The 19,157-nt window shown below is 34.8% G+C and overlaps 1 protein-coding gene across 6 annotated transcripts in view; it reads right to left on the reverse strand.

Annotated features, from left to right (window-relative positions):
• Positions 1–2,546: 2,546 nt before the first annotated feature.
• DPY19L2 (dpy-19 like 2) overlaps positions 2,547–19,157 on the reverse strand; it is an 87,368-nt gene continuing 70,757 nt past the window's right edge. For 4 of the 6 annotated variants that reach the window (XM_034670379.1, XM_034670369.1, XM_034670375.1 and 1 more), the window contains 5 exons: positions 16,943–17,062; positions 15,826–16,000; positions 12,603–12,702; positions 10,573–10,698; positions 2,547–4,673 (listed from right to left, as the gene is read on the reverse strand). In XM_034670379.1, coding sequence (XP_034526270.1) covers positions 4,523–4,673; positions 10,573–10,698; positions 12,603–12,702; positions 15,826–16,000; positions 16,943–17,062 — 672 coding nt within the window. In that variant the 3' untranslated portion in view covers positions 2,547–4,522. The remainder of the gene's footprint in view (positions 4,674–10,572; positions 10,699–12,602; positions 12,703–15,825; positions 16,001–16,942; positions 17,063–19,157) is intronic. The other 2 variants (XM_034670382.1, XM_002918648.4) reach the window with 2 other exon arrangements.

Consider the following 19,157-nt stretch of genomic DNA (forward strand, 5'->3'; position numbering starts at 1 on the left):
TTTGAGAAGACTCGATGGATTTATCAAAGAATATGAACAGAACTACAGAGAATATACCTTCTGAAGATTAAGAATATAGGGAATTTTTACTGGACATAAAACTCCACTAGTTCACACGAGGCCAAACACTGCTGAAAATTTACTAATCCTTCTTTCTGTAGGCTATAAAAAGCAAACCAAGTTAGAATAATAATGGTTTAAGAAATTTCATACATAAACATGACTTACAAAGTTGACAGTATCCAACCATGAAATTATAATCACTGAATCTTTATTTAAACACTGAGGCACTGAGATTTTAAAACTTGGTATTTAATATTAAATATAACATATTGAATACGGTACAAATTATAAACGATTTTAGGCAGCTAAAGTATAATCTTCAGCCTACAGAGTAGTAAGAATATACTAACTCACATGGCATCTTCATCAACATTACTGAACACTCAATGACAAGACAGACTCACTAAAAATCAGTACCTGTAACACAGACAACCTCAGTGCTAGGCTAGACACACATAAATGTGGATTAATGTAAAAAGGCAATACATAAAAGGAAATGCAGCTATTTAACAAACATGAATAGGTACCCAACCTCAGAAGCCATGGAACAAATGTAAATTAAAATAATAATGAATAACTTGGAGTGTCACAAATAAGCAAGAAATAACAAGCCTGACCAGTGTTAATGGGGGTGTTGTGAAATGAGCATTGTCATACATTGACTTCGGGAGGTGTATATAATCCTTTTGCAAAGGTAATTTGAGGCAAACTGCATTGTAGGCTCTACGGGTATCCACATTTTTTAAATGAAATTTAACTTTATGGGATCTGCCCTAAGGAAATAATCTGAAGATTAAAAAATCTAACTGCATTAAGGTATTCCTTGTAGTGCTGTTCTACATACACATATAGGCAGCAATGGAAAGGGAAATAGCTCAGTGATGGTTTAGATACATGTTAGATACATCATTCCTCTCCGCAGACACACACACGTGATGGGATATTAGGTAACCATTAAAAATGGTCTCTGTAAAACATTTCAACACCTGCTGTCTGTATAAAGAACAAAACCTGAAACTGTTTAAATTATGTTAAAACAAGCAAAATATACCTACAAGTTGGAAGAAATCAGTAAGACAGTAATTGTGCTTGTTTCAAAATTTTTTTCAAAACAAAAATCCCATGAGTTTGTATTGCTTGTATAGTAGACACATATCAAATGAAATATAATTTTATTATTAAAATCAACATGAGAGGTGCCTGGGTGGCTCAGTCAGTTCAATGTCTGCCTTCAGCTCAGGTCATGATCTCAGGATCTAGGCTCGAGCTCTGCATCAGGCTCCCTGACTAGTGCCGAGTCTGCTTCTCCCTCTCCCTCTGTGCCCCTCCCTTCCACCCGCTCACGTTCTCTCTCAATACAATTTGTTTAAAAAATTAAAATTTACATGAAAAGTACTCAATGTTTTTTGATGTGGTGTCTATCAGCAGCAAAAGAGTAGAAAACACGTATCAGTCACTGAAGCTGCACGTGAGTGGTCAAGCAGAAGATGGGGGGATTGTTGTAGCTTGTGTGCAACTCACTTCTCGCCAGAGTTTCAAACAAATGTGCAAAAATGGGATCTTAGGAAACTAAGGAAAACACTAAACTGAACTGAGGAAAATCTACCCATCATCACTCAACCCACAGTGTTCACGCACAGTCTTCACAATTCAAAAAAATAAATAATATATATGCAGGGAAGAAATCAACAGCGTTATTTGTACAAAAGCAAGCTGTAGCCAGTATTCCTATTTATTGACACAGAATAAAGGTAGAACTGTTCAAAGTTCTGAGATGAAATAACCGACCATGTCACTTGGTATCACTAAACTGGTTATTTAGCAGGCAGGGAGAACGAGCATATGGAACTAACGTCTGTTGAGTGGATATCTACATGTGCCAAACGCTTTAACACGCTATCCTCCTGATCCTCAGCGTGACACTGCCAGTAGGTAGTGTGAGTTCTAATTTCCAGGTGAAGAAACCAGCTCACATTCATGTAACATGACTAAGCTTAATTAGCACAGTGCCTGGCATACAGTAAGTACTCAATAAATATCTTTTGAATGGATGGTAGGTAATACACCAGTAAATAGAAGTGCCAGGATTGAAAATTAGACCCATCTGGTTACAAAGCCCACACTATTTCCATCACGGTACACTGTCTTCTGTGTGAGACGACGCAGAACTGCTTTTAAGTGGCTAAGAAAGATCATTGCCAATGTAAACACGGTTAATAAATTCAGGGGCCTTGGGACGCCTGGGTGGCTCAGTCGGTTAAGTGTCTGCCTTTGGCTCAGATCATGACCCCAGGGTCCTGGGATCAAGTACCACATCGGGCTCCTTGCTCAGTGGGGGGCCTGCTTCTCCCTCTCCCTCTGCCTGCCGCTGCCCTGCTTGTGCTCTCTCTCTCTCTGACAAATAAATAAAATCTTAAATAAATAAATAAATTAATTAATTAATTAATTCAGGGGCTTGTGATTTCCCACCTTCATATCAGAATTACTTCAATGCTTGGTAAAGGATGAGAAAAGATAGAAAACACAGAGAGGATCTTCAAGGGCTTTTTTAATTTTCAAATATACATAGTACAGGAAAGTAACACAAGCCATATTAATACATTATATCTGTATGGAACATTTAACTAGTTAATACTATTCTTCCTTTTGTTGTTGAATTCTACCAACTTCTTCAAAAAATATTTTTTATGACAACTCCACCAAAAATGTGTCACTTTAATTTTATGAATGCTAGGTTTTACATCTTTTTTCCTTCTTTGCCCCACATACCAAAACAAATTAGTTGAAAATGTTAAAATAAGTAAAACGTGGCATGCTTTCTTAGCTGCTTTGCATCCTGTGTTAAAATATTTTACAACTATTAAAGTTGAAAATAATTTTATTGGCTTTCCTATATATAAATCCACATAAGCATACTTATACAGTATTTTATTAGCTAATGCAGCTCTTCTTTTAAAAAAAAATTCTACCAACTTCTTTAAAATATTTCCTATGAAAACATCATTCAGAATGTATTTTAATTTTTATAATGTTAGATGTTAAGTCTCCTTTCCTTCTTTGCCCCATACCTAGGCCCAAACAAATTATTTTAAAATACTGGTAAAATGGGGCATGCTTTCTTAGATGTTTTGCATCCTGTATTAAAATATTTTATAATTATAAAAGTTAAAAAATAATTTTATTGGTTTTCTTGAATATAATCTCCTACCTATTATACATGAACTAACCTATAGAATTGAATTATTTTATTATCCCAAATGTAGAAGGCCAAGAACATAAGGGAATTACAAAAACTCCAAGATGATTAATTTAAAGTAGATAGATATAAAAATACTACAGATGTGGCATACTCACTATCTCTCAAGCAGAGAAAGAGCATTTATCTTTGCATTTGGCAACATCTTCAAGGTAACTATTTCCCACTTTCAAAGCATTGTTGTTGCATAGGAGAAGATTTATAAAACATCAGTTTCCTCATCCAAAACCAAACATAAATGAGGATTTAAAAATATGTTATTATAAAAGATGGTGATCAGAAAGATGGTAATCAGAAAGAAAGATGTCCAGTGAGCTACAGGGCTGTCAAGATGAAAAATGTCTTTGCTTCATTCAGGATCTAGGATCTTAAAAATCTCATATGATAAATTTAGCCGGATTTTCTTTTCTGATTATGTTTTAACCCCCAAATTCGGTCATGTACCATAGCAATTTTTATTTGACCTGAATGTTAAAAGAAAATCCACTGGATTATAAAGACAGATTAGTAACCTGTTGAACTTTGGTTAGGAACTAATCAATAGAAAATACAGATATTATCTGGTTGGGTAAATACATTTCAAGAGATTCAAAACATTACAAAATAAGTTGTTTTTAAAAAACATTTAACTTGAAATGATAAAAAAAAATATTAAAAGCTATTAAAGATCTTTCCCAAGGGCTAATAAAAGCAAAAACAACCTCAATAGATACATGGTTACACACAAATTTCCTCACAGAGGTAAAGAAGTTGTGACTAGCATCAGGATTTTAAGGAAGTGTCATTTCAGAAACTGCATTACTCTATTCTAAGTGGTCTAAAGAGTTGGAGCTGGTACATGCTGGTACTAGAAAAAATCTGAAGCACCTAGTTGGATACAAAAGGACTTACATACACCTTTTGTTTACTGAATTTCATTGTTCTTTTACAGATATTTTTTCTTTAGAAATTTAAGGTGGACATTTGTTTATGCAGAATGAAATGATTTAATCATTTGAATAACAAGCTTAATAAGGGTCACATTCAATAGAAAACAATGAAATAATTTACCTTTTAATCATTGGAATAACTCGAAATCATTTTTACCTTCTTTTTAAGGGTCCCTTATTAAAGCTTGTGATTTTTACTCATGTAAATAAGGCAAAGTGATTGTTTTCTACACACTTGTTTGCAACCCCACACTTGTGATGGGTTGTCTTGTTCTCAGTTAACCTTTAACACTCTGTACATACTATTGTGAAATATTGTGGTGAAGTAAGGCCTCCCGTCCTTGAGCAAGACGCTACATAAGGGAGGATTAGCTGTATTAGAAGGGTCCTCCACATCCCAAATTTCCAGCATACTGCACCCAGGCCTAAAAAAAAAAAAAAAGACACATATATATCCATATTAAAAATGCATTCATATATACAGGGAAAATATATACATTATAAAGTAGTTTTAGATTTTTAGAGACTATTTTTTTTAAAGATTTATTTATTTGAGAGAGAGAGAGACATAGACAGCAAGAGAAAGCATGAGTGGGGAGGAGAGGGAGAAGCAGACTCCCTGATGAGCAAGGAGCCTGATGTGGGGCTCAATCCCAGGACCCTGGGATCATGAACGGAGCTGAAGGCAGACGCTTGACTGAGCCACCCAGGAGCCCTGAGACTAATTAATTTAATTAAGATTTTAAGCATCATTTCAAAAAATGTAAGTTCAATATTGAAGGATAAAAATGAAGTTAAGTATGTTGCATTTTCATGTTCCACTTACCCAAATAACCAACATATTATTAAACTTAACAGTAAAGGTTCAATATACATTCAGAAATACATATTTAAAAATTTATTTTCAAAATGGAATATAAATAAATACATTTTCTAGGTGGTATCACCATCCAAACATAAGGCCCATGAATAGTAGGAGACAAATTAAAAGAAAGCTAATTTAATTCCTGATCAATTTCCTATTTTTGGGCTTCACCTAATTTAGATTAGCATGAAAACATATAGTCCAAAGCAAGGAAGGAAAGCTCTGGTTTGCCAGATTGTTCCCCACCTTTCCTACTTTGGGTGGCTCTATGATTGGACTGACTGGGATACTAGTTCTCACTAGAGAATAACCTTGCATGAGAGGCAGTTAAGGGAAGAAGACAGGCAAAATTGGCTATTATTTTTTAACAGCTATATTGAGGAATCATTTATGTACAATAAAATGCACCGATTTATTAGTAAAGTTTGATAAATATGGGCAACTGTGTATAGGTGTGTGAACACCACCATAACCATAATACAGAAAATTCCTGACACTGAAACAAGTTCCCTTGAACCCACTTGCAGTCAGTCCCCTCGCTCAAGCTTAGCCCAGGCAAATACTGATCTTCTTTCTGCAATACAGTTTTGCCTTACCTAGAATATTCCAGATATTTATATTCACTACAGTTTTCATATGTTACATGATAACAGTATCATCCCTTTCCTTCAACTTACATATGTATTTGTATTTAAAATGTATGTCTTACAGGCGACACAGAGATTTTGCTTTTGTGATCTGTCTACCAATCTCTACCTTTTGATTGGAGTGTTTTGTCCCCATTCACATTTGTGATTACTGATATTATTTGATTTAGCCATTTTTTTTCTTTTTTTCTATTTGTTTCATCTCTTTTTTGATAGTCTATTTCTCTTTCTTGACTTCTTTCATGTCAAGCAAAAAGTTTTACTATGTCATCAATTTCACTTACTGGCTTATGCATTTTTTTTTGCCTTTTTTTTTTTGGTTGCTCTAGATATTAAAACAGGCATCTTCAATGTATCACAATTTATTTAACATTAAACTTGGATTATTTCCAGAAAATCATATATTTTCATTTACTCCCCTTGCTTGTGCCATTGCTGACATATATATATATATGACTTACATTATAAACTCAAAAATATAATGGTACTATCTTTGCTTTAACTAGTCATAGGGTTTTAAAAGATTTTTAGAGAATAAAAAAATATATATATACACATATAGTGATTAATATTTACCCAAATTTTTACCACTTCCAGTGCATTTTAGTATATCCTGTATATCTGAATTTTGAATTATCATCTGAATGTCAGTTGACTTCTATTATTTATGAAAAGAAGCCAGATGTTTATCATATCACTCTTCTCTTGCTTCTTTTAAGATCTTCTCTTTTCTCCTTGTTTCTCACCAGTTTGAGTATGATGTACCGTGGTGTGGATTTCCTTGGGTTTATCCTCACTGCATTTGTTAAGATAAATTGGATATTTCAGTGAATGGCTTTAAGTGAACAAGAAATTTTTGGCCAACATTTCTTCAGGTATTTTTTTTCTGCCATTTTTCTTTTCTTTCATTCTTCTGGTATTCTATTATACATGGGTTGAACTACTTAATAACACTCAGGTCTCTGTGGCTTTTTATTCTTCTTCAATCTTTTTGATTCCTATTCTTTGGATTGGCTACTTTTTCTTGACTTACCTTCAAGTCATTGATTTTTTTTTCTGTTGTCCTATCAAATCTCTTTAGAACTTTTAAAGAATTTTCATTCATTGATTGTACTTTTCAGTTCTAAAATTTCCATTTTTCCAGGGAGGGTGCTTTTACTTCACTGTTGAGAATCATATCTTGTCCTTTGTTGATATCATGTCTTCCTTTAATTCTTTGAATGTATTTTCCTTAATTCCTTGAGTATAATCATACCAGCAGCTTTGCAGTCTTTCATTTCTCAATCCAACATCTCAACCTATTTGAATCAGTTTCTCTAACTTTTTTTCTGAGTATTGGTCAGACTGTCCCATTTTTTTTACAGGTCTGGTAATTTTGGGTTGGAAACTGAACACTGGAGAAAATACCTGGCAGCAGTGAGTCTGAAATCTGCTTTGTTCTTCTGATGACTTATTTCATTGTTTCTGTTCTGGTAGATAACTTGTCTGGATCTCCTGTATTGTGCAGCTGCTATCTCTGCTCAGTTTTTTCAGATTCCAGCTACTTCTTTCTTTTAGCACTGGGGTTTTCCTTGTGTTTTTATCAGCCAAGGATTTGGGCAGAGTTATATTTGGAAACCCATCTTTTCCGTATTTCCCTTGCTTTGGGGGTCTCTTCAGAATTTATAGTTGCTTTGTTATCCCTTATTTCTGACCTGACACCTTGAACCAGTGATAATTCTGCTTTCTGCTTCCTAGGGTGTGTGCAGGTTGGGAAATGTACATGGTCAAAGGCATAGGGAATTTGCAAATCTCACCAGGAGTTCTCTTTCAAGGATAGACATCTTGGGGCACCTGGGTGGCTCAGTTGTTTAAGCACCTAACTCTTGGTTTAAGCTCAGGTCATGATCACAGGGTCATGAGATCAAACCCAATATCAGGCTCTGCGCTCAGGGCAGAGTCTGCTTGAGATTCTCTCCCTCTCCTCTCTCGTTTCCCCCTCTGCCCCTACCCCTGCTCATGCTCTCTCTAAAATAAATAAACTCTTAAAAATAAATAAAAAGGATAGACAACTTGTTCTAGTTTCCACCTGCCCTTTTCCCAAGTTCCCAGGGGTTTCCCACAGGCTTGTATAGAATAGCTTTTAGGCAGAATTTACATTCAGATTTTAGATTTTGGTTTTTCTATAGTGCTTGCTTCTAAAACATCCCCTTCAAATATCCAGCTGCTTTGCTACTCACAGCTCATCTGTCACCATTTGTCCCCTGAAACCAGAATGCTGTGATTTTCTGCTATATTAAAAGCAGGGAGGGGATGGTTTAGGAAGTGCTCTCAGGCAAGAAGGTCACACATTCAGAGGAGTTTCAAGAGCAAATGTTTCTCAAGTTTCTCTCTGCTTTTGTGTCATTTCCCAGAGACTTCATGCAGTTGTTTTTAATACCCTTAAACCTAACTTTGGATGCATCCTGTTAACTGAAGTATATGCATATTGGGACTATGTCCTTGCTTTAAGTAGTGCCATGGTAACTCTTAAGCCACGGTTCCAATTCACATGAGTCTCAATTAACATGACACTGAACTCCATGGAACCATGCAAAGCAAAACATCATTTTGACATGCTCAAGTTTCAGCTAATATAGTACCATGCAAAGTGAAGAGTGCCTACATTTTCACCCAGTTCTTGTAACTGTAATCTCTGGGAGCAATAAGTCAACCTCTTCTTGCCAATAGTAACTGAACTCCCTCCAAAACTGATTTCTTATGGGTCCTATATTCAATTTCTATGGGCCTTCAACAGACCAATAACTCCTAAATTCAGTTTGTCCAAGCTATAAAATCCAATTAGCACTTTTCATTATTTTCTTTTAATGCCACATAGGCTTGGGCCTTTAGGTAAGGAGTATGTAATACTTAATAGAATAGAGTTGTGCAGAAAAACAGAAGTAGCCCATTTTACAAAAAGAATTGTCATGAGAGAAAATTTGCTATTCCTTCTTTAGAACTTATTCCTGATGTCTCTGAAGGCTATCAGTGATAGCTGTAGAATATTTTTCTAAGTCCTAATATTTTAGAAGACGTCTTCTCTGCATAAATATTTACTTGTATATTTAGAGTAACTTTTTATTAGGGTACAATTACAGAAGTAAACACACACAGATCTTAGTGTACAGTTCCATGAGTTTTGATAAATGCATACACTTATATAAAAGACATGTCAATCAATATAATGAACACTGTCATTATTCTAAGAAAAAGGAAAAAGTTCTTGAATCTCTTTCCAGATGATCTTTCCACCACCACCTCTACCCCTGCTCCACCATAGCCAATCACTATTCTGATTTCTATTCCATTAGTTTTGCATATTTTGAACTTCATAGAACGGAATCACATAGTATGTACTCTTGTGTGTTTCGCTTCTTTCATTCAGCATGTTTTTGTGATTCATCATTTTTTAGATCAGCAACATTGTTGAAAACACCTCTTTTTGCATTCAAGTAAAAAAACATTATTTTTTAATTTCCTTTTTGGTTTTTTTCTTTGACCCATAAGTTATCTATAAGTTTACTGCCTAATTTCCAAATATGGAAGGATTTACCAGATATCTATATTTAGTAGATTTACAATTTTTAATTTGATTCTGTATGACTTCAAATCTTTTAAACATACTGAAGCCATTTTTATGGTCCAGCATGTTTTCCCTTGGTGAAAATTCCCTGTGTCCTTTAAGAGAATGTGTATTCTGCACAATGTATTTTCCAGTATTGTTCTACAAGAGTACTTAGGTCAGGTTACTTGATACTGTTTGATGTTTCTATCTTTTAATCCTTACACTCTTTTAACCTAATTTTCTCAGTAGTGAAAGGAAAGTTAAAATTTTCAACTATCATTGAAAATTTGCTTATTTTTTCTTCATATTCTCCACATTTTTACTTTTGCACTTTGAAGCTCTGTTTAGATATACACATTTTAGAACTATTATATATTTTAATGAATTAATCCTTTTGTCATTATAAAATGTCCATCTTTATTTGTGGTAATATGCCTTGTGTTGAAGTCTACTTTGTCTTATTAAATTTTAAATTAATGTGATGTGCACATACATCAACATTATGATGTTCCTGTTTCTTCTTTTACAAGATCCCATTTCTTTCTAGATATATTAGGTATTAAAATTAGATATTAAAATAAGTCACTAAAACTTATGTACCTCACTTTTCCAAAATGTTCTATGGTCTAACTCTTAATTATCCATGTGAGAAATGAAAATTCTTAATGTTAGACTTAATACAACTAAGAACCTCTTAAGTCAAGGAGTCTAAAAAAAGGCCTCAAGATATCCATTAACCATTTTAGAATTTTGTGATTTTTAGAAATTGAAAATTCAGAAATTCAATATTATACTTAGGAATGTTTTACTTACTATGTCTTCTTGAGTTATCTAAAACTTTTCTCGTCTTATAAATTCAGTGTTTTCCCGTTACAGTAAAAGAATGCTAATGTCTCACACTGCTGTAAATTCAAGCCTATACTTCATACATCTAATAAAAATTATCATAAAAATTTGAAAAACTATGAAGGAAAGCAACATTTAAGATGTTAAATTAAAATGAAAAAATCTGGAAGCTAATACATACTATAATTTCTTGAAATTAGATTCTACTTAAATGATACTTACTTTCCTACATGAAATAATTTTAAATAAAATACCACGATAATATTTTAATGGAATTTATTTAGAATAAAAATTCTTAAAGAATCACAACTACTGTAATAAAGTAAAATGATTGTTGCGTAAAGATATCCCATATCATATAGCACAGGGCTCATACTCACTTAGTTCTCACAACACACCATGCCTCTTCTAAAACGTAATAATTCACATGTAACTCCAACAATTTATCTCTCACTTCTTTCGCAGATTTTCGACTGTATGCGGAATAAACTATTTTTGTCCGGGCCCTTTACATTCAAAACACAAGTTAAAAAATTTTTTAATAAGTTATAATAGAATGGACTAAAGAAATTTTGCTAGCAAGCTAAAATCCCAACAGTCACTGGATGGAGCATCCATATATATGACCTCAAGCAGCATGAATTGTTTTGGGGATGGCATAGATTATTTTTGGATAACAGTGTCCACATTCCTACTTATATTTTGCACGTGTTAAAACTTACAGTAGTTTGAATTTTGTATGTACTGCTTGTTAGCGTTTACCGGAAAAGACAGACATAAACTGGTTTAGACTCTAGACCTGGGTAGCAGGATAATAGTTCAGGATATAAATTTGCTTTGCATATGCATAAAATAATTAATCTGCTCATGGAACATATTCAGAGAGAGGGGAACAGAGTGAAAACAGATTTCTGGATAGATAATTTCACCTACTGAAATTATCCGAAAAGCATATGAATTGAAGTTGAAATGTAGTAAAGCATACATTCAGACAGAGGGCTTCTCGTGTAGCAGTCAGGAAGCTTGACAAACAGGAGGAGTCACCAAAATATGGTACAACAGACAATTTGGCCCTAAATAGAGGAGTTTTTATGAAATCCTGAATAATTACCATTTATGCACTGTATATTTCTTTAAACTTATTTTACTTAAAATTCAGTTAGTTAACATATAGTGTATCATCAGTTTCAGATGTAGATTTCGGTTATTCATCCGTTGCATATAACACTCAGCGCTCAGTACATCATGTGCCCTCCTTAATGCCCATCACCCCATTACCCCTCCTCCTACCAGCATTGGACATTTCTTAAAATTTCAAGCATATAGGATGCGCAGTGTCCACAACCAGACATAAAATTTTAAATGATTTAAAATTTTGCCTCTAATAATAGGTCAAAGATGCATTAACAGGAAAAGGTTACCCTGACAATTACTAAAATGATCAAAATAATTTTTGAAGTTAGTTATTTAAGGAAAACAAAACTCTCACACCTTAATGAAAACCAGAGTTCTCATACCTAGCTAGCAAAAAAACACCCTAAATTTTCATAAAAGCATGTAATATAGGAAATTTCATATACTTTTTTTATCTGTTAGAAAAGGTTATAGGCCATTTGCTGCAACATGGATGGCACTGGAGGAGATAATGCTAAGTGAAATAAATCAAGCAGAGAAAGACAATTATATGATCTCTCTCATCTATGGAACATAAGAACTAGGAAGATCGGTAGGGGAAGAAAGGGATAAAGAAAGGGGGGGTAATCAGAGGGGAATGAAGCATGAGAGTATGGACTCTGAGAAACAAACTGAGGGCTTCAGAGGGGAGGGGGGTGGGGGAATGGGATAGACTGGTGATGGGTAGTAAGGAGGGCACGTATTGCATATGGTGCACTGAGTGTTATACGCAACTAATGAATCATCGAACTTTTACATCAGAAACCAGGGATGTACTGTATGGTGACTAACATAATATAATAAAAAAACATTAAAAGAAAAAAAAAGAAAAGGTTATAGGCCACGGGTAAGATGGAGAATGGTTTCTTAAATCAGGCAGAGGGGCTTGTGGGGTTCAGAGCAGGGGCTGGCAAACTCTGGCCATAGGCCAGATCCAGCCCATCTCCTAGTACTGGTACTTAGCAGTTCTATGGAACAAACAGACACACACAGGTTAGTCATGAATACATGACATTTTCACTTTGAAAAAAAACTTTTTTTCATTTTTCAGAGGTTTATTAAGCTTCCTTTAGAGTCAACAGGTACATATTATAATTTCTGGAAGGTTATTATACATTTTTAAACTTCCAGCATGAATATGAAGATGAGTGTGTGTGTGCATATGTAAAATTTTCCCTATTCCTAAGAGTCAAATATAAGTTGTAAGCATGTCTGGTTGAAACATTCAGTTGCCAACCTCAAGTCTGCATCCTCGTAATGTGGGTGATTCACAATGGGGTGAAGGGTAGACAGCTTGACACTGGCCATCGTAGGCATGGCACCTGCAAAAACAGCATCTGAAAAACAAGGATATATTCCTTAATGACAGTTTAAACAAAACCAAAGATCATTACTTACCTATAATATCTGAACTCAAATTAAGAAAGATGAAATACATTTAAATAATAACCATTGGCATTTTTCTTTTTCTTTGCTCAATATTGTCTACTATAATAACAGCCGACTTTGTTATCTCTGTGCCAGGAACTGTGTTAAATAAGTTTACTAGGATTAAACAATTCAATTTGCACAACATCATGAAGTGGGTTCTATGTTATTCTAATTTGTAAATAAGGAAACTGAGAGCCAACAAAGGTAAGTGACTTGCCCAAGACTACACGCCTAGGTGGCACCAGAGCCCACCCTCAGCCACTTCACTACAACTTCTTGCCACGTTCAAGCTCAATGTAAAAGACAATACTCCAAAAACACATAGGACCAGAAAGAATTATAAAACTTTATATCTTGTTCTGCTAATTTAAAATGCCAAGAACTGAGAGACTGTTACAAAGGACAAGTCTCACACTACATCTTTTAAGGCAAAACCGTGAACTGTAGTTTCTTGGAAGACAAAAATATTTACTTAACTCCTGGCACTTCTGTATAATAAATTATTATATAGTTTTGAAGGTTACTATCATTTTTAATCAGCATAATAAAATCACTAATAAGAACAAGGCGTGTCATTCAGAGCTACTGCAAATAACTGAATGTTTACTTGCAAATATAACTAAGTATTCTAAATGTAACTTTAAATGAAAACCTCTACATGACTTAAATTCAAAAATATATCAATGTAGAAATGTATATTTATTATCACAAGATTCAAAAATTAATGATGGAAAGCTCTTAGGCTAGAGCAATGGTTCTCAACCAGACATGATTTTATTTCCTAGGGATAGATATGGTCAATTTCAGGAGACATTTTTGATTGGCACACTGTGGGGGAGAGAGGTGCTATTGGCAACCTGTGGGGAGAGGGAAGGAATGCTGCTAAATATTCTTCAATGCACAGGCCAGCCCCTAATGTCAAGAGTGCCAAGGCTGAGAAAATGTAGGCTAGAGGGACCCGAAGCCCAGGGCCACAGTTATCGGGAAGAAAGCAGGTGGGTCTGTCCAGGAAGAGCTGGAATCTCTGAAGACAAATCATCTATGGCAGAGAAAGGAGGAGAAATACTCTGCACAGTCTTCACTTTTGATGGGGAGGTAAATATGAACAAGATAGGGAAAGGCTGGGATACTTTCCCATATGTTCACTGAAGTCTCCACATACACTCTACTATATGAATTAGAAAAAAGTATCCCTTCTGACTTGACAAAAGTCTCACTAATACATGACTTGGTAAGTAGACCATGGGCTGGATTTCGTTCTTTTGCATGTTGCTGTCCAGTTTTCCCAATACCATTTTTTGAAGAGACTGTCTTTTTTCCATTGAATATTCTTTCCTGCTTTGTCGAAGATTAGTTGACCATATAGCTGTGGGTCCATTTCTGGGTTTTCTGTTCTGTTCCATTGATCTATGTGTCTATTTTTATATACTTTTTTTAAAAAAATTTTATTTATTTCTTTATTTGAGAGAATGAGTGAGAGAGCACAAGCAAGGGGAGCGGCCTCCCCACTGAGCAGGAAGCCTGATGTGGGGCTTGATTCCAGGACCCTGGGATCATGACCTGAGCCAAAGGCTGATGCTTAACCAACCGAGCCACTCAGCTGCCTCTATCATGCTGCTTTTAATAAACATGTGGTAACCATGAGAAAACTCATAATACAAGGATGAAAAAGATTTATATGAAAATCAAAGAAGAGGTGGCTAAAACTGAGGTAGGAGTTCGTGGGAGTTGTCTTAGGATAAGCTGCCAAATGCAAGCCCTCTCTGCCAGGAACCCAAGACAAACACACTAGAACAAAGACAGACCCAAGAAAAGATTTTAAAAGTTGGTACCTCATAAAGTTTGGGAAAATAACTAACTGGCAAGGGGTAAGGGAGAGTAAAGGGAGCACCTACACCTTATATTCCTATAAGGAAAAATTCACTAGAGGATTAATTTTAAAATTCTGGTTTAACCGGTCTGGCAGCTGCAAGTGATGAGGTACTGTCACCTCTGAAAACCTGATGCCTGAGTTGAAGCTTATGAAACTTTACCTTAACAATGGCTAATTAATAAAATGGTGACTATCAATAAACAAACGAGAAAATCGTCCGAAGGAGTCACAGGATCAATTTAAGCCGTAATGAAGAACTTGTGTCAAAGAAAATCACTAAATTTCAAAAATAGTCTTAGACAAGATTATGAATTACTTAAAGAAAATAGTGTGGAATATACTCATTCTCTGGAAAGATTTTTTAAAAATGAAATCAATATCTCTGCTTGAGGTGGTTTTAGATAAAAGATAAAAAGGAGGGGCGCCTGGGTGGCACAGCGGTTAAGCATCTGCCTTCGGCTCAGGGCATGATCCCGGCGTTCTGGGATCGAGCCCCACATCAGGCTCCTCTGCTATGAGCCTGCTTCTTCCTCTCCCACTCCCCCTGCTTGTGTTCTGAACTCTCTCGCTGGCTGTCTCTATCTCTGTCGAATAAATAAATAAAATCTTAAAAAAAAAAAAAGATAAAAAGGAAAAAAAGTAAGCTAAAAATGATATTTTAGAGTTATTTACAAGTAGGACTTATACTCATCTCTTTGAAATGATATAGTGAAGAAAACAGAGTATCTGAGGTTTTAACCCTTCTGTGTGCAAATGGTTTTACAGAGTTGGATGAGACAGTCAGCACTGACTGAAGTGATAGAAGCAGTGCTGACCTCCCCATGGTCAAAAGTGTCTTCTCCAGTGGTCTGTTCACAAGCTATGAAATATTACTGAAATTTTTATTTTTGTCATTGTTAGGGTTAAAATACAATAATGATCTCAGCGTTATAGTACATAACTATGAACAATCATTAATTCCTCATGCTAATTAAAAATCTTGAGTTATCTAAGAGACATCTAAAGAGGGCACAAAATTGCTTTTTGAAAAGTTTCGACTTGGTGGACATTGCAATCAGCATGCTCAAAATCTGTGAGTGAATAAATGACTCTGTGTGTGTCTGTTTCTACATGTCTGTATATAACTAGCTATACATAGAACGAAAGAGCCACATACCTGGTCTGGTATTATATTTGATCCATTGTATCAGTTCTTCCTGGGGCAAATTATTAAATTCTCCTATTATGTTCCACTGATTATGGAGGTTTGCACAACCTTGTATTGACATCACTGTTAGAATGCCAAAGATAACATTCTCAAAGCGAACTCTGCAAAAAAGCCAGCCAAAGAGCTGAAATGAAAGAAACCATTTATTTTTAATTCTTACATGAAGAGTGCTGTAGGGCCAATAATAAACTCTCACCTTGCTACTTAAACCAAGGTGGATTATCATTTGATACTATCAATGCACTAATAATATACAGAACTATGGTCACCTATTGTTTAAAAATAGACATATTTTAGAATTATAGGGCCTATTAAAAATGGAACTTTCTTTCTCCTCAAAAGAATAAAGGAAGAAACACACCTCATCCTTCTAGTAACTGATTTACTACCAAGGATTAAGATTACCAAATCAAAAAAATGTTAAACAACCTAGAATTAACTCCTATAATATCTGGTTTTAATGGACATCTAAAGTAATTATGGAAACCCCACTAGATTTATTATTTTTTTAATAATAATTTTTTATCCCACTAGCTTTAACACATATATTCCTCTCAGGAAAACAAGCATTATGATATTCAAAACTCATCATCAAAACTAAGTAAGACGTTTCTATAAGTCCCAAAATTCTATCTTCTTTGTTTGGCTCTTTTGTATATAACGGTAAGAGAACCCCAGAACTGACAACTTTTCCCAGGGGTTCTCTGAGCCAAACAGAACAATACTAGAGCAATTACCCTGCATCTATTCTAGCATTAGAAGAACACTTGAGGATCGTTTTGATGGGCCAAGAAACTCTTGCACAGACCTGAACTCCAAAGACCTATGTCTGTGGATAGAATACTAACATAGGGGAAAGTAGCAAGGACAAGTGAGTCATACAATGTCAGTTAAAATCTAGGAATAATTTTCAAAGCTACTTGAAATTGCTCTTCTTATTCATAGTTAATCATGAAATAACCTTTTATCATTTAAACCAAGTGTTTTTATATTTTGGATTACTCAGAAAAGCCACGGTAACTACAGTGCTGTCGTATAGTGTAGTGACACAAAAACGAATACCCACCCGTCGAGAGCATATCAAGGAAGCCATAACACACATGTGAGGTGTTAAAAACAACTTCAGCCTCATGATTAAAATGGCAAGGACAGTGAATGCTAACAGCTGTAAGGTGTGAAAAATCAACTGTAAAAACAAAACAAAATGATATTTTCACTTTATATATTTTTAAGTTAATAAATATAATGTATATTAAAACTATTATTAGGATGAGGATCATTTAATTTAGTAATAAGTCTGGTAATATTTATAAATTCATTCAACAAAGATTTAGCAAATGTGTACTATATACCATGTACTGTTCTGGGGGCTTTGGACACAACAGTGAACATAACTACAGTGAGCAATTTCTGCCCTTGTGAGGATTACATTTTAGAACATTTAGAAAAGAGAGACAAAAATGCCATGTCAGGCAAATGAATCCATTATATAGTCTCTTAGAAAGTGAAGAAAGTGGAACAGGGAAAGGAGACGGGGAGTGCAGGGTGCGGTGTGAGGCCACAGGCGAGAGCCATTGCAATCGCAAGGAGGACAATCAGGAAGGGCCTCACTGAAGAGGTGGCATTTGAACAGGACCCACACAAGGTGAGGAAGGGAGCCACAGAGACATATAAATAGAGAATGCAACAAATATCGTAGAAAACATAATCTAGATTATTTTTAAAGTAATGGAATTATATATAAATATTTGTACTGATTAGTAGGATACCCATTTTTATTAAGATGGGGTTCCACTGAGCAAAGGTTTCAGACAAAACTTTTCTAACAGACATATTCATAAACTATCAACCAATTCTTCACTAGAAAAATAGACAAGGAATTAATGCAACCAAAATTAAGTGGCAACTAAATAAATATTTATGTTCTAACTCACTGATATTCAAATTAAACATTAAATATAATAAGATTTTCATCTATAAAATGGATAAATATTAAATTAATACTGGGTGTTAAAGAAGATGCCTTGAAACATAACAATTGAAATAATTGGTACTTTTCTGTAATTTAGCATTATTTCTCAAGGTGCTACAAAAGAGCCAACCCCTTTGACTTAAATTTCCATTCTAATTTAAGGGAAAAATCAAAACCAAGAAATGCTTGTACAAAGATGATCACTCAAGTGAATTTTTATCAGCAAAAATAGAAACAACCTATATGACCAATATAGAGGAATAAGTAAATTACCACATTTCCCACATGTACACAGCCAATAAAAGATTACATGTTAGCAGATAATTTAATGGCATGGTAAGTTTTCAATGTGTATAATTATGTACATACAAAATATTAATTTTGTGAAAACCGTCTATGTGTATATATACATGCATGGGTGGGGTGGGGGGGTGGAGATGGCTACAAGAATACGTACCTAAAAAGTTAACAGAGGTTACTTCCAAATGGTGATTTTTCTGAATTTTCTAACACTTTTTAAACGTGCTATTTTAAAATCAGAAATACATAATTTATGTTTAAAACAGAATGCAAAGCTGTGTTTTTTCCTTTTAAGATGCTTAAAAATGGAATTTGTTAATTTTTTCACAATTCTTGAATCCAAAGCTGGAACGTGGAAGATTTATTTCAAAATCAATCCTTCATTTTTCTTTAGTCAAACTCCTCTTTGGACAAAGTCTGGGGCCATGTTGTGGAGGGAACAAAAGATATCAACACGCTTCCCACCCAAATAGGTCTTTTAGTTTCGGACCATTAAATCACAGATTGGTAGATTACACGGGCCATTTTCTTTAACCATCTATCCAAAACAGGGATCTTGTCTGTAAATCTATGAACGGCTATTCACTAATTCCTGAAAAGGAATATGCCATAGGAGTGCCTGTTATAATTATGGATAAGCTGTAAATGTTAGACAATCTTTTCTAAAACTGAACCAATGTCTCCCCATAATTTCTACACCTCTGCAACTCACAAAATTAGTCTAACCCAATTGCACGTGACAGTTCTCTATTAGCCAAGTACTGTAATCATGACTTTGCACTAATCCCACCTTCACCCTTAGAAAACTTTGTTTTTAAGCTAAATATTCAGAAACTTGGATCATTAGTTCTGTGGTGTCATAATTCTGGTTGCCTTGCTCTGGACATGGTACAGATTGCCCATGTTTTGTTAAAACGTGGCCTCTAAAAACAGACTACCATAGACGTGGTCTAATTCATACAAGTGTACATCTGACTTTTCCTAAATATGCCTTCCTTTGGTTATTCTG

The sequence above is a fragment of the Ailuropoda melanoleuca genome, chromosome 1 (genome assembly GCF_002007445.2).
Source record: "Ailuropoda melanoleuca isolate Jingjing chromosome 1, ASM200744v2, whole genome shotgun sequence".
Taxonomy (NCBI): domain Eukaryota; kingdom Metazoa; phylum Chordata; class Mammalia; order Carnivora; family Ursidae; genus Ailuropoda; species Ailuropoda melanoleuca.